The sequence below is a fragment of the Haemaphysalis longicornis genome, unplaced genomic scaffold, assembly GCF_048455015.1.
Source record: "Haemaphysalis longicornis isolate Haplotype H1 unplaced genomic scaffold, Haemaphysalis longicornis Haplotype H1 scaffold_9, whole genome shotgun sequence".
Taxonomy (NCBI): domain Eukaryota; kingdom Metazoa; phylum Arthropoda; class Arachnida; order Ixodida; family Ixodidae; genus Haemaphysalis; species Haemaphysalis longicornis.
The window spans coordinates 63,612,716-63,624,699 of NW_027526460.1; the positions used below are offsets into that span (position 1 = coordinate 63,612,716).

Here is an 11,984-nt window from a genome sequence, read left to right on the forward strand (position 1 = left end):
ATATGATGCCTCAGAGGAACGAAGTGAATTTTAACAATTCCCGCAGGTTAATGCAAAAACATATTCCAAATGGTTTTCTCCTGTCAACCAAAAGCAGTTCTCATAGCTACTGTTCACAGCTAACGTCTCTGTTCTCGCCAGCACAAGGATATACCCGAAGTGTGTCTAAGACCCGGAGTCAACAGGCTGACACATACGTGAAGGTCAACAATGCAGCGTCTTTTCAAACTGCACGCAGGCCTTGGTGACAGCTGGGGGTCTTGTCCACCTGTCATTACGAGCCGGGACGGAGCGATCAAGGAGCTGGGATCTCACCTTCTTCAGGTCTGTAATGCCTTGAGCAGCGTTAGCCTGCTAAATCTAACGTATACACAGCTCCCGCAAGGCAACCTCAAATAAGACACCAACCTTTGAAAATGCAGATATATGAAGAGGTGTTTGTCTTTTTAAGATGACGTTTCATCAGTTGACGTAAAGACCTAGGCCACGGCCGCTGAAAACTGAAACGTGTAAACGCGTGTGATGAAGCAGAGTGAACATGCGAGTATACGGGCTGCGTTGACTTCGGCTGTGCCAGCTTTTATATTCCTGGCTGGTTGCGGTGTCGCAGCAGACGCTGGACGGCTTCGTGTTCGTGGTGGCACCCGACGGGAAGATCATGTACATCTCCGAGACGGCATCCGTTCATCTGGGACTCTCTCAGGTGAGCTTCATTGTGACGACGTGGGCTTGCAACAGATTTTTAGCCGTCGTCTTGGGAGCTTACGTAGCACATAGATTGATCAAAGCCTACAGTTTATGCCTTCTTACGAGAAAAAATATCCATTCGTTCTCTCGTGAGTTCATTACGACACATCATCACCGTAATAATAATGATCGGCAAAATATGCTCATGATGAGAATGAGAATCGGTCGGGATGTCTGTACCCATTTCGGCCTGTCGCGTGGATTTAGGCACAGTTATTTTTTTTATTTTTCCCCCGAAAAGATTACATTTACTTGAGCCCGCGAAACTGCACAAGCTGTCATGAACTACAATTAAAAAGTAATTTCCGCATCGAACCTTCGATGGCGCCATTGTTCCTTTTGTTTGTTTGTGATGATGTTGCTGGGATCTTTCTTTCCTTTGTATTGCCACGTCAGGGATTTGATTGGTTGTGTGGTTTAGTGTGCCGAAACCACACCGGAGCTATGAGGCGCGCCGTACTGCAGGGCTCCGAGGGATGTTTAACCTGCGCTGAAATCTCGAAACACAGGCGTTTTCGCTTTTCGCCTCCATCATAAAGGCAGCCTTCGCGGCTGGGATCGAGCCCGCGTCCTTGGACTTAGCAGCACTACGCCATAGCCATTAATGCACCGCGGCGGGTCGTGCCAGGGAATAACCTCATCGCAAAGCAGTTGTTTGAGCACGTAAAATGTAGGCGTGCGTATACCGAAACCCTCTAAGGCACAAAAGGTGTCTCAGGGACAGATTTTACGTGCCATGTTCAGGGCACGGCGCATCGTTACATATAGGGCGGTATTTGGCTGTTGTAGCCAGTTCGGATGGTTGTAAAGTGGGAAGCCGTTAGTCTGAATCTGATTGTAGGGTTTAACGCACCGATGCAACGCATGCGATGAGGCGCGCCGCAGTGGAGGTCTCCGGATTAATGTGGATCACCTGGGGATCTTTATCGTGCACCGAAATGCCGTACACACGGGCGTATTTGCTTTTCGCCTCCATCAGAAAAGCGGCCGCCGTGGCCGCAAATTGAACCCGCGTCCTCGTGCTCAGCAGCACAAGCCCTTAGTTATTTACCAAACAGCGCCATCTGTACCTTGCTACATTCTGAAAGCGTGATGCGTGTTCGGTTTAGTAGCACATATAAATCTAGAGGCATATATGTTGTAATCGAGTATTGGGGGTGAAATTATTCTTTCTTCGGAAAAATTGACAGATTTAGTCCCAGCGAAATAATTCCCTTTTGTTTTAAAAATCGAGAAGATTACTGAAATTTCACTTTTGATAATAAACTTATATTCGGAGCTGTCATTGAAATGGCCCGTGCCTAAGGAAATGGTTCTATCCACAAGAGGTCCCGTATGCCGCCTTAACCGCATGGCCACTGGTCACCAACCGAATGAAATAGCTGTTGCTGCATTGAAATGACTCCCAATGGACCAGTTTGAGCGAAACTTGTATGCTATAATAAAGCACCGCGAATACAACAGGTGAGCCTTTGTGAGTGCTCTCTCGCGCTGTACGGCGGAGTTACACGCCAGGAGATGTGCAGGCTGTCGCCATAATACATTGGCTCGTTCCGCAGACAATGGTTGATGATCCTCTCATAGTCTGCGGAATTCCCCTTCTACCCCACTAAACCCGTCAAAGACGAATATTTGTGTTTTGATAAAAAGCTAATATATTATCTACTGTACATGAAACGCCGTGACGGTTATATCACAAATGTCCTGCCGCCATGATGGTCGACAACGCGAACCATCGACAGCTAGAAGAGGAAAAACGAAGACCACGACAGTGATGAACCACGGCAACAAAAGGGAGGTCACAGAAGAAATAAATTGACGATACCTGCGTGAAATTGCAATTTTTACGGGAAAAGTCACCGAATTTTCATGTTTATTCCAGCGCTTACAGTCCGAACTTCCGCTTCCTCAGCTTGCAAGAATAAATCGCTAAGCCTTATCCGTCGTTTATAACGTATACGTTAAACCGTTGGTGGCAATTATATATTTTTCTTCACTACCCTGTTACGATGTGCACCGTGTTCAGGTGGAGCTGACAGGCAACAGCATCTACGAGTACATCCACCCGGCCGACCACGACGAGATGACGGCCGTGCTCACCATGCAGAGCGCCCTGCCGCACCCACACAGCGCGCAGGGTGCGTTCCCCGTTGCCCCACTTGGTCTGTTTCAGTTGCTATCGATTACGTATACAAAAATCCCTCGTTATAACGAAGTCAGCGGGATGGCAAAAAAATTGTTATAAGCGGTATTTCGATATAAGCGACAATTCGAGAGAGTCTGATGTAGTTAAACTTTATTTGCGCCACAACTACGAGGAATCAAAGCACAATGTATTCAGTGGAGAAGAACTTTATTCAGGCACAAAAAAGGCGGTGAGCTTTGGTTCGTTAATGTTCTTGCAGGGCGCGAGCAACGCCTTCTTCATTTTGACCAAACTGTTACTGGCGTCCTAACGCCTCTCAGACGGCAGAGCGAATGAGGAGGAGAAGGCAGTGGCCACTTTTATAGAAGGGGGGCGGAGGGGGGGGGGGGGGGTTGGTACGGGTGTACCTGAATGCTACGAGAATTTCGCGCTGGAAAGCGTCGCACATTCCGCGGCTCGAGTCCGAGGCTGTTTTGGTTGAGCTCAAAAACAATGATTAATTGCTCGTTGTGGGCACACAGCGCAATCATGAAAACTGACCGGTTTTGCACTAGGGTTTTGCATGATCACTGGGCAATTTCTTTCGCGAAGGATGCAGCCGCGCAGTTTGCAAAACAAGAGTCTTTCGGAGCTGCGCTGTCGACGACACTGCTTATTCTACGCTTCGAGTGTCAGTGTTCGCGTACCGTCGCGTCCACGGTATTGACCAATGCCTAGAAACAAAATTCAACGACCCTACCATACATTCGGACCGTTTGTCTAAAGACGGATGGCGCGAATCGAGCATGACCGAAACAAGAAAATCGTCGAGGAAAGATCAGTTTCTGATGACTCGCCATGTTGGCAGCCTGAGTCGCCGCTGGGTAGCCGCCGCTCGGCGACGCCTCCGCTCGACACTTCGCTCTAAGCGGGTCAAGCTCTTCGTGAACTTTGAGTAATGCGGCCTAAAATGCATGCGTTTGGGTTGGGACCAGAATAAATTTCGAATAAAGCGATATTTCGGGTAAAGCGATTTCATTATAACGAGGGATTACTGTACTTTTCTTTATGTGCCTTCATGCGCAGATAGTGGGAATAGGGGGGTAAAAAGTAACGTCAACGCACCACCAACAGATGTGAAGTATACGCTAAAAACAGAGTCATCAGAACAAAAGGTGCACTGCAAATGCCCACTAGATGGCGCTTCAGGTGGTATACGGTGGTTAGCGACTATCTTGGGCCAAGTTACAGTTTTTGAAAAGCTGGCGAAGTATATGGATCGGAGGGATTGCTCCAGGAATCTTTAACAGCACAGGTTAACTTGCCGTGCATCTTGAAAATGCAACGCCAGGGACACTGCTACCCCTAGCAACGCTTATTAAACCTTGTTTGTGGACGAGAAACATTTCCCGAAATCTATTCTTCATTCAGTTATTTTTATGAGATCTAAATTTTCTTAAATTCTTCTGTTTTAATTGATTGCGCTTTGAATTTAATTCTGTCTTTCACGTTGACACGCCTGATTGCTTGCTTTTTTTTTTGCGGACGTGGTATATGAACCGTTCAAAGACTTGCTGTTTGAACGCCTACTTATAGAACTAATAAGACTATTTCTGAAGTTCCGTGATACCAGGAAGAAAGCAATAACTGCGAAACAAGTGTTTGCTGGCTATGTGGCTGGTCTAAACCTTTAGACGCGCCTTGGGACAGCTATCGTGGCTTTCACAAAGAAAGCAAGGACTGGCAATGTGTATAAACATGGTTTGTTAGGACTAATATATATCAGAAGGCGAATAAGTGTCACCGCACCATGGCGGGAAAATAAAAAAAAAGTCTCTCCCGTAGCCAATCTTCTCTCTCCACGTACGCCCTCCTCGTTTTGCGACGCCATGAATAAGTCCTGCGGGCAGTTTGGTTTAATAAATCTATTTACTCATACATCAATATATATCTTTACATATAAAGATCGAAGTGTTCTGCAAAAGAGCCATAAAAAGAGAAAAAAAAAACAGTTGCTATGCTGCCTTGTAGCTCGGCAGCCAGTTGAGTACGTACGTGATTGTGAACTTAATCACCTGTGCTACATATACAAAAGATTGAATGCCACACGAAGCGGGTAGCCATTTCGGTGGCTACTCCTCAGGTGCCATCAATGTTTATGAGTAACATTCTGCGCCGAATTCAACGTGGTATGTGTTTAATTTTTGAGAGTGTCCTTGAATGAAGCAAGGCAACTGCCACATCCTTACGGGAACTTCGAATCCCACTGTATCCGCACCGCGTTGCAGAGCTGGAGGTGGACCGGTCCTTCTTCGTGCGCATGAAGTGCGTGCTGGCCAAGCGCAACGCGGGCCTGACGGCCGGCGGCTACAAGGTGATCCACTGCAGCGGCTACGTCAAGGTGCGCCACTACTCCATGGACGCGGCACCCTACGACGGCTGTTACCAGAACCTGGGCCTGGTGGCCGTCGGACACTCGCTGCCCCCGTCCGCCATCACCGAGATCAAGATGTACGCAAACATGTTCATGTTCCGCGCCTCCCTCGACCTCAAGCTCATCTTCCTCGATGCCAGGTACGTGTCTCGACCTCATATACTATAGCGATGATGGCACGTGCGCACGTGCTATATACTCCATGTTTGCAGACCAGCTGGAAAAAGGGCTCTTCAAGGGTTCTTCAATCCAATCGGTTGAGACAGCACGCGGCGTTTTCTGTAACCACACGCCTCCAGTTGGAGCCCATTATTCGTCATATTCAACAAATTATCTTTCGTCCCCCTCTCACCCCTCAAGCTTTTCCCCTCGGCTCTGGCAACTGACATGATTATTGCCGAAGATCTTTCTTCTATTCAATTCTATTTTCCCTCCATCGAATAGCTCGCGCGCCACATGTTGGTACAGCACGCGACGTTTTCTGTAACCCCACGCCTCCCATAGGTTTCCATGCTATTTGTTTCAAAGCTTGTTACTGATATTTATCCACAGCGGCTTGTGAGATAAAACTTCCCACGGGTATGCAGGGGTTTAAGCACGTCATCGTCGTACAATGTTTCGAGACAGTTCTAATAAAACATCACTTCCGGCCGTTGTCTATAACCACACGCCTTGTGTAGGAACCGATGTATTCACTGAACGCGGGAATTTCTAATTGTGCTGAGCACGAGGTCGCGGGTTCGATTCCCGGCCGCGGCGGCCGCTTTTCTGATGGAGGCGAAAAGCAAAAACGCCCCTGTGTACGAGATTTCGGCGCACGATAAAGATCCCCAGGTGGTCAAAATTAATCCGGAGCCCTCCACTACGGCGCGCCTCATCGCCTGCGTTGCGTCGGCGCGTTAAACCCCACAATCAATCAATTTTAATTGTGTACAACTCTACGCTGAACCAATTTCGACAATTTTAATAACTGGAAATGTGTTATATTCATTGGTCCATAGAGCTGGGAAATGAATAAAGTTTACCTAATACCGAAAACCTAACGGCGTGAGCCGTTAGGTTCTCGGTTTTTGAACACGGGGCAAAACCAGCATAATGCTTTTGAACATCGCGCGCAACCCGATTGAAGACATCTTTATTTTGTTTTTTGGAATTGCTGTAGCGATCAAATTATCGCGCATGTGCCCAACTGTGTCCGCGTGCAGGGTGGCGCCCCTGACGGGTTACGAGCCACAGGACCTAATCGAGAAGACCCTGTACCACTACATCCATGGCTACGACTGTTTGCACATGCGCTACTCTCATCACACATGTAAGAACTTCATTTGTTTTGCACCTGTTCCACAGCATCCCCTTCAAGTCTAAAGAACCGCCAGTGACAAGAGCATTTAAGCTGCAAACATTCATGCTCGTGTTTTCTCACTAATGCGCAAGCAACGTGGCAATTTATAAAGGGCAAATTTTAATGCAAAAAACCAGAAGACAGAAGCCCGAAAGGTGTCTTTTTCATTTGTGAGTTAAAGACATACTAGAATGGCAGAAAAAACGTTTGAGGGACAGAAACTAATAAATATGAGTCCTCCAATAAGTCATCCAAGAGCTTGAAGGAAGGATTAGAAATAGTAGAAAATTCTGTGGTCTTGCATTCGACGACGTTTCTCGCTCGAACTATAGTGGTTATTGCGTAGGGTTTTGCCGTGTTTCATTCCTACAACACCTAGAAAAGCCATGTTCAGCTTATTTTAGGCCCTTTTACTCTCGACTACAATGTGAAATCGCAACTTTTATTGCTGTCTAAACAATTTTACCCGAAAATCAGCGCAGGTGATCTAGGTATGTGCCATATTCCTCAATACTCGTTGATATTTTAATTTATTTTGTTCTGAAATTGACACAGACGTTCAATACTCTCACATGTTGAATTTGCGCTCCAAATTAAAGTGGCAACACAGCAGTCTGTAAAGATGCAACCAACAAATTGACGTGCACAGCTAACAGTCGGCGAATGAGACTCCGCGGTGTTCGGTCTGCGTAATTAGGGATGTGATTTCTAATGTACGAAGAGAAACAAATCACTAACAGTAATACATAAGTGGCCCCTAACATCACGAATAGTCAGAAAAGAGGCTGGGGTGGATGTATGGCCACAATAGCAATGTTACATTTACGTATCGGTGACGTCATTGTGCAGCGCAGCCTGCGAACACATACCAGAAAGAAATTTTGTGTATAGTTTCTTTGTGAACCGCGCTCCAACGAGCGTGGCGTCGATTCCCGCTGAAAGGCGCTCCATTTTCTGTGGGCATGAATTGCGAACAAGCTCAGAAGTTACGTGTAGTTAAAAACCGGAATATATTTGTTAGGAACCGCTAAAATTGGTTTTATAAATATAAATGTAGAGCCAATTAAAGTCCTCTCCGTCAGGAATATCGAGGAGATTCATGAAATGCGAAGAGAAAAAAATGTGCTGATCCTTCATTTAATTTTTGTCACAAAGCAGAAAACACGTGTCGTAAGTCGGTCCTCTCCAATCATCGGCGCGTGTCAGTAGTGTCCTACTAACACTAGATACGACTACGAACAGACGATATAGAGACACTTATATCAATACTTAGTTTCGGCTGGGAGGCTTCCATTGTGACCCACACTTCACCGCTCCCGGCCTTCCCTTTCCAACTAGGCCTGGTGCCATCTCATTTAATAAATTATTCTACTCTACTATCTTCAAGCTCGGCCGAGCATGAGCGAAATATTGTTAGCTATTATTGCGGTTTTCCCGGTGGCACGTGATTGGAGTGACATATTTCTTTGTAGTATATATTAGTTGAAAATTATATATTCGAGCCAAAATTTGAGAACTGTGTTTTCATCCCTGAGGGGGGGGGGGGTGAGTAGTTTGCGTGATTTTCATAAATCGCAGAAGAGTTGCAAGCTGGGCGAGTTGGAAATGCATCTTGAATGAAACCAGGCGCAAATGTAACAGGACGCAGAAAGGAGTACACAGGACAAGCGCTGGTCCTGTGTACTCCTTTCTGCGTCCTGTTACGTTTGCGCCTGGTTTCATTCAAGTTTCATAAATCATTGTTTCGGTGATCGGTAATGTTAAACCACGGGAAACCAGATGGAAAGAGTGTTTAAATTGACGTCTTTATGGCGACATGGTTTGGAGCGAGTACGGCGTGGATGAGACATGACCGTCGTGGAGCTCGACTAATTGACTCCAGCACGTACGGTTGTCATGTCAATAGAAAAACCATTCGGCAAGCCCCGCACAATATGCGAAGTGATAGCAATTACGCTCAGTAACCTGGGGCTTGCGAAACTTTGCTGTCTTGTGTAGTTCGAGTCAAACCAGGGGCAGTGCACAAGCTCGGTAGTGCCAATGGTACCGAAACGTCTGTGCAACACGTTTACGCAGTGCTGCTCAAGGGCCAGGTGACGACCAAGTATTACCGCTTTCTCTCCAAAGAAGGCGGCTGGGTGTGGATGCAGAGCTACGCAACCATCGTGCACAACAGCCGCTCTTCCAGACCCCATTGCATCGTCAGCGTGAATTACGTGCTTAGGTAAGGTTATGCTTCTCTCCAAGCTCTCACATCCTACTTGCAGGAGTTCGTTAGCCGTGCAAAGCCTCTACTTAAACCACAGTCATTTGATATCACGTTGATATAAAATTGGGGCAGAGAAAAAGTAATCGGTTTCGTTGTGTTGGCAGGCGATGCACTTGCCTACACATCTTTGTTAGGGGAAGCTTGTTTACTAAATACCGGGCAAGTAAAATGATGTCATTGCGACAAAAGGTACAAAGAAAAAGGTGTTCGATTAGACATTAACCCGTTCTCAATTTGTAATATTGAAAACGAAGGGGCGAGGCTATTTGTAGCACTTTTTGCATCTTTTTTGACCACAGCGGAAACTCTTGGTCAGTTAATACACAAATTACGTAGCGACGCGAAATCATAATTTTTACTAGTTTTTCTGTGTAACATGTTTTCGGACTGAGCTTAAGGACATATTACTACTTCATTTTTGCCATGTCGATGGCTTTTTCGCAATTACAGGGCGATCTTACTGTACGAACTAAAATATAAAGTAACTCAAAAGGTGAACTCGTAAAACAAAAAATAGCCTTAACGTGCGGCCGCAATATCAAAACCATGAATAAGCATAATTGACATTATTTGGGTGGCCATTAATTGTAGGTTGCGAGGTATTACCCTTTTACGCACGAAGGACATCAGAGCAGAAAGTTTGTTTGTTTAGCCCCTTACCAAAACAGCGCAATGATTGTAATGCCTCGTTTGTTTCTTTCGTGTAGCGAGCCACAGGCCCAGGACATCCAGTTGCAGACACACCAGACGAGAACAAAGCCGTCGCCTTGTAGCAGCAGCAGTTATTCTGGCACAGACGCCATCCCTTCGTCAACAGCGTCTTCTTCAAGCAAGCCATTGGGAGGCAAGGGTAAATCGACCAAGGGCAAGTGTCGTCGGTCCCCGTACTACTGTCGCACAGATGCAGTCGAAGCGTGCGCGAATGGCGGCAGCGCAGGTGGCAACGCTGTTGGCCAGCCATGCTACGAACCGAACACGACCAACTCTTATGGGAACGAGTTCTTGTCTACGTACGTGTTGCCATTCGCTGAAGATCGTTGGATGGGCCCCTACGCACTTCCTCAAGTCGACAGTACCGGATGCAGCAGTCCACAAACAAGAGGCGTGATAACAGCTGCCAGCTACGGCAGTGTGCCCGAGGAGCGTTACATGACCAGAACCGACATGGACAGCTTTTCGGGATATGGAGACTGCAGCGCTCTGGGACCTGACGTGGCCGACGAAGGCGTCAACGGATCGTCCCGCCTCGGTTCGTTACTCCAGTGCGCCGATATCTACTCAGCCAAGGAACCAGCTCTGTCATCGTCCTCGTCTTGCTCTAGGAGCAGTGGCTCGACCCATGATCTGGTCGCCAGCCCCGGCAATACTTCGATGTTTCACCACAGACCCTACAGCGCACACTCAGATTCCACTCTGTCCGAGTCGGATTTGGAAGGCCTTCAAGCGCTGCCGCAGGTTACACAGGTGCATTCTTGTTCTTCGACAAGAAGATCTCCCTGTTCGAGCAGGAGCGCACCCGACGGTTCCCCTGGTCCAGTGAACAACAAGTCAGAGTCTGCGACACCTACGCCAGTGACACTTCCTCTCGATGAGGCCGGTTCGGGCGGCCACACCACTGGCGCGATCCTGCAGGCGGTGACAAGTTACCAGAGGCCACCTTTAGACGGTTCATCATCCTCGTCACCCAGTGGTATCATTAAAGCATCCGTCGACGCCTACGAAGGCCTTGAGCCACCTGTAGATGTGTTTGCCATATATGGTCAAAGACTTGCATCAGGGGAGTACGACAGTGCTGCGCGATTTCTGCTTCCGTCTTGCGAACGTACCCCGGTGACTCATGTGGCTTACAGGCAGGACACGCCCTCGTCTCCTACGACGTCATTCGTGGGTGCCACAAGCAGGCAGCAACCGGGCTACACCAGTGTCATAGTGGATGCGCAGCAGTATCATGTGTCGAATGGTTTTGTGCATTAAGGCAGGATAGGGAGTGGTGCGAGGTGGTCCAGAGAGACTATGTATCTGCACAGATCAGCGTCTTCGGTTTCAGCCAAGATAGTCCAGGCTGGGGCAGTTCTATAAGAACAAGATATGGTTTAGACAGAAGCTGTGGCTTCGATGGAAAAGAAAACTTACTCCGTGAACATAGATTTGTATTGTACGAGAAAGACATACGTATTTGACTTAGTGTAGTATTTTTTTCATTTTTGTAATATTTTTAATTGTCAGAAAGTTTTATTTCAGCGGATTTGTTTTGCAGCTAAAATCCAGTTTTATCTGTGTGGGCGTCTACTTTAGTGTGGTGTGCCAGCGCCTGCGCAACAAAACGTCCTACCGTATCCAAGAAAGATACCTCATTTTATGGAAGATGTGGGGTCACAAAAGGGAAAACTAGATTATCCTACGCTGCTACTGTACTTCGTGTGTTAGATACCTTTCTTTAAATTACCTATATTTTTCTCCTGTTGTGACTGCACATGTGCTCTTTGGAATGGAAACTAAAGTACCTGTGACGAAATAGAGACTCACAACGTGTGATCGCTGCCACGTACTGCAGAAGGGTGATACCTCAAGTGCTAGGGACGCTCTGGCAAGAAAGCTGTGGTGTGGCTGGGTAAACGTACAAATGTATTACGTTACGGCAAACTGAGTTTTAAAACAACTTCAACGCGTTTGTTTATTGACTATATTATTCAGGAGTTTTTGAACATATATTTGGAATGGGACTTACAGAAAACATTTAGAGACAGGGAAAGCGGAAAGCCGTGGTTTGAATGATTTCGATCGTTAAAATACATTAAGATGGGGGAAGCATCATACGGAACAGTTCACAGTGATAAAAAATAAAGGTTAAAATGTACTGAGGACCCCGAAACAGTTATTCCACTGTAAAAAGAATGTTTATTATAGCTTTTGTGTTTTCAAGAACCTGCGTTGAAGTCGTTATAACCCCATAAATGATAAAGTGTGTTTGTTTAACAGGTAGGTAAAAATCAGCAATGGCTGATCTTGCGTGCGATACCTGTCTGTTGTTACCACGAAGTTGCTTGGGGTCTAGGAGAACCAATAA

General features: G+C 46.7%; 1 protein-coding gene across 1 annotated transcript in view; it reads left to right on the forward strand.

The window, feature by feature from the left end:
• The window catches only part of Sim (bHLH transcription factor single-minded), a 78,196-nt gene extending 66,212 nt beyond the window's left edge, over positions 1-11,984 (forward strand). Inside the window, exons 3-9 of the mRNA XM_077685578.1 lie at positions 239-324; positions 614-703; positions 2,774-2,885; positions 5,161-5,446; positions 6,512-6,618; positions 8,725-8,872; positions 9,625-11,984. Coding sequence (XP_077541704.1) covers positions 239-324; positions 614-703; positions 2,774-2,885; positions 5,161-5,446; positions 6,512-6,618; positions 8,725-8,872; positions 9,625-10,891 — 2,096 coding nt within the window. The 3' untranslated portion in view covers positions 10,892-11,984. The remainder of the gene's footprint in view (positions 1-238; positions 325-613; positions 704-2,773; positions 2,886-5,160; positions 5,447-6,511; positions 6,619-8,724; positions 8,873-9,624) is intronic.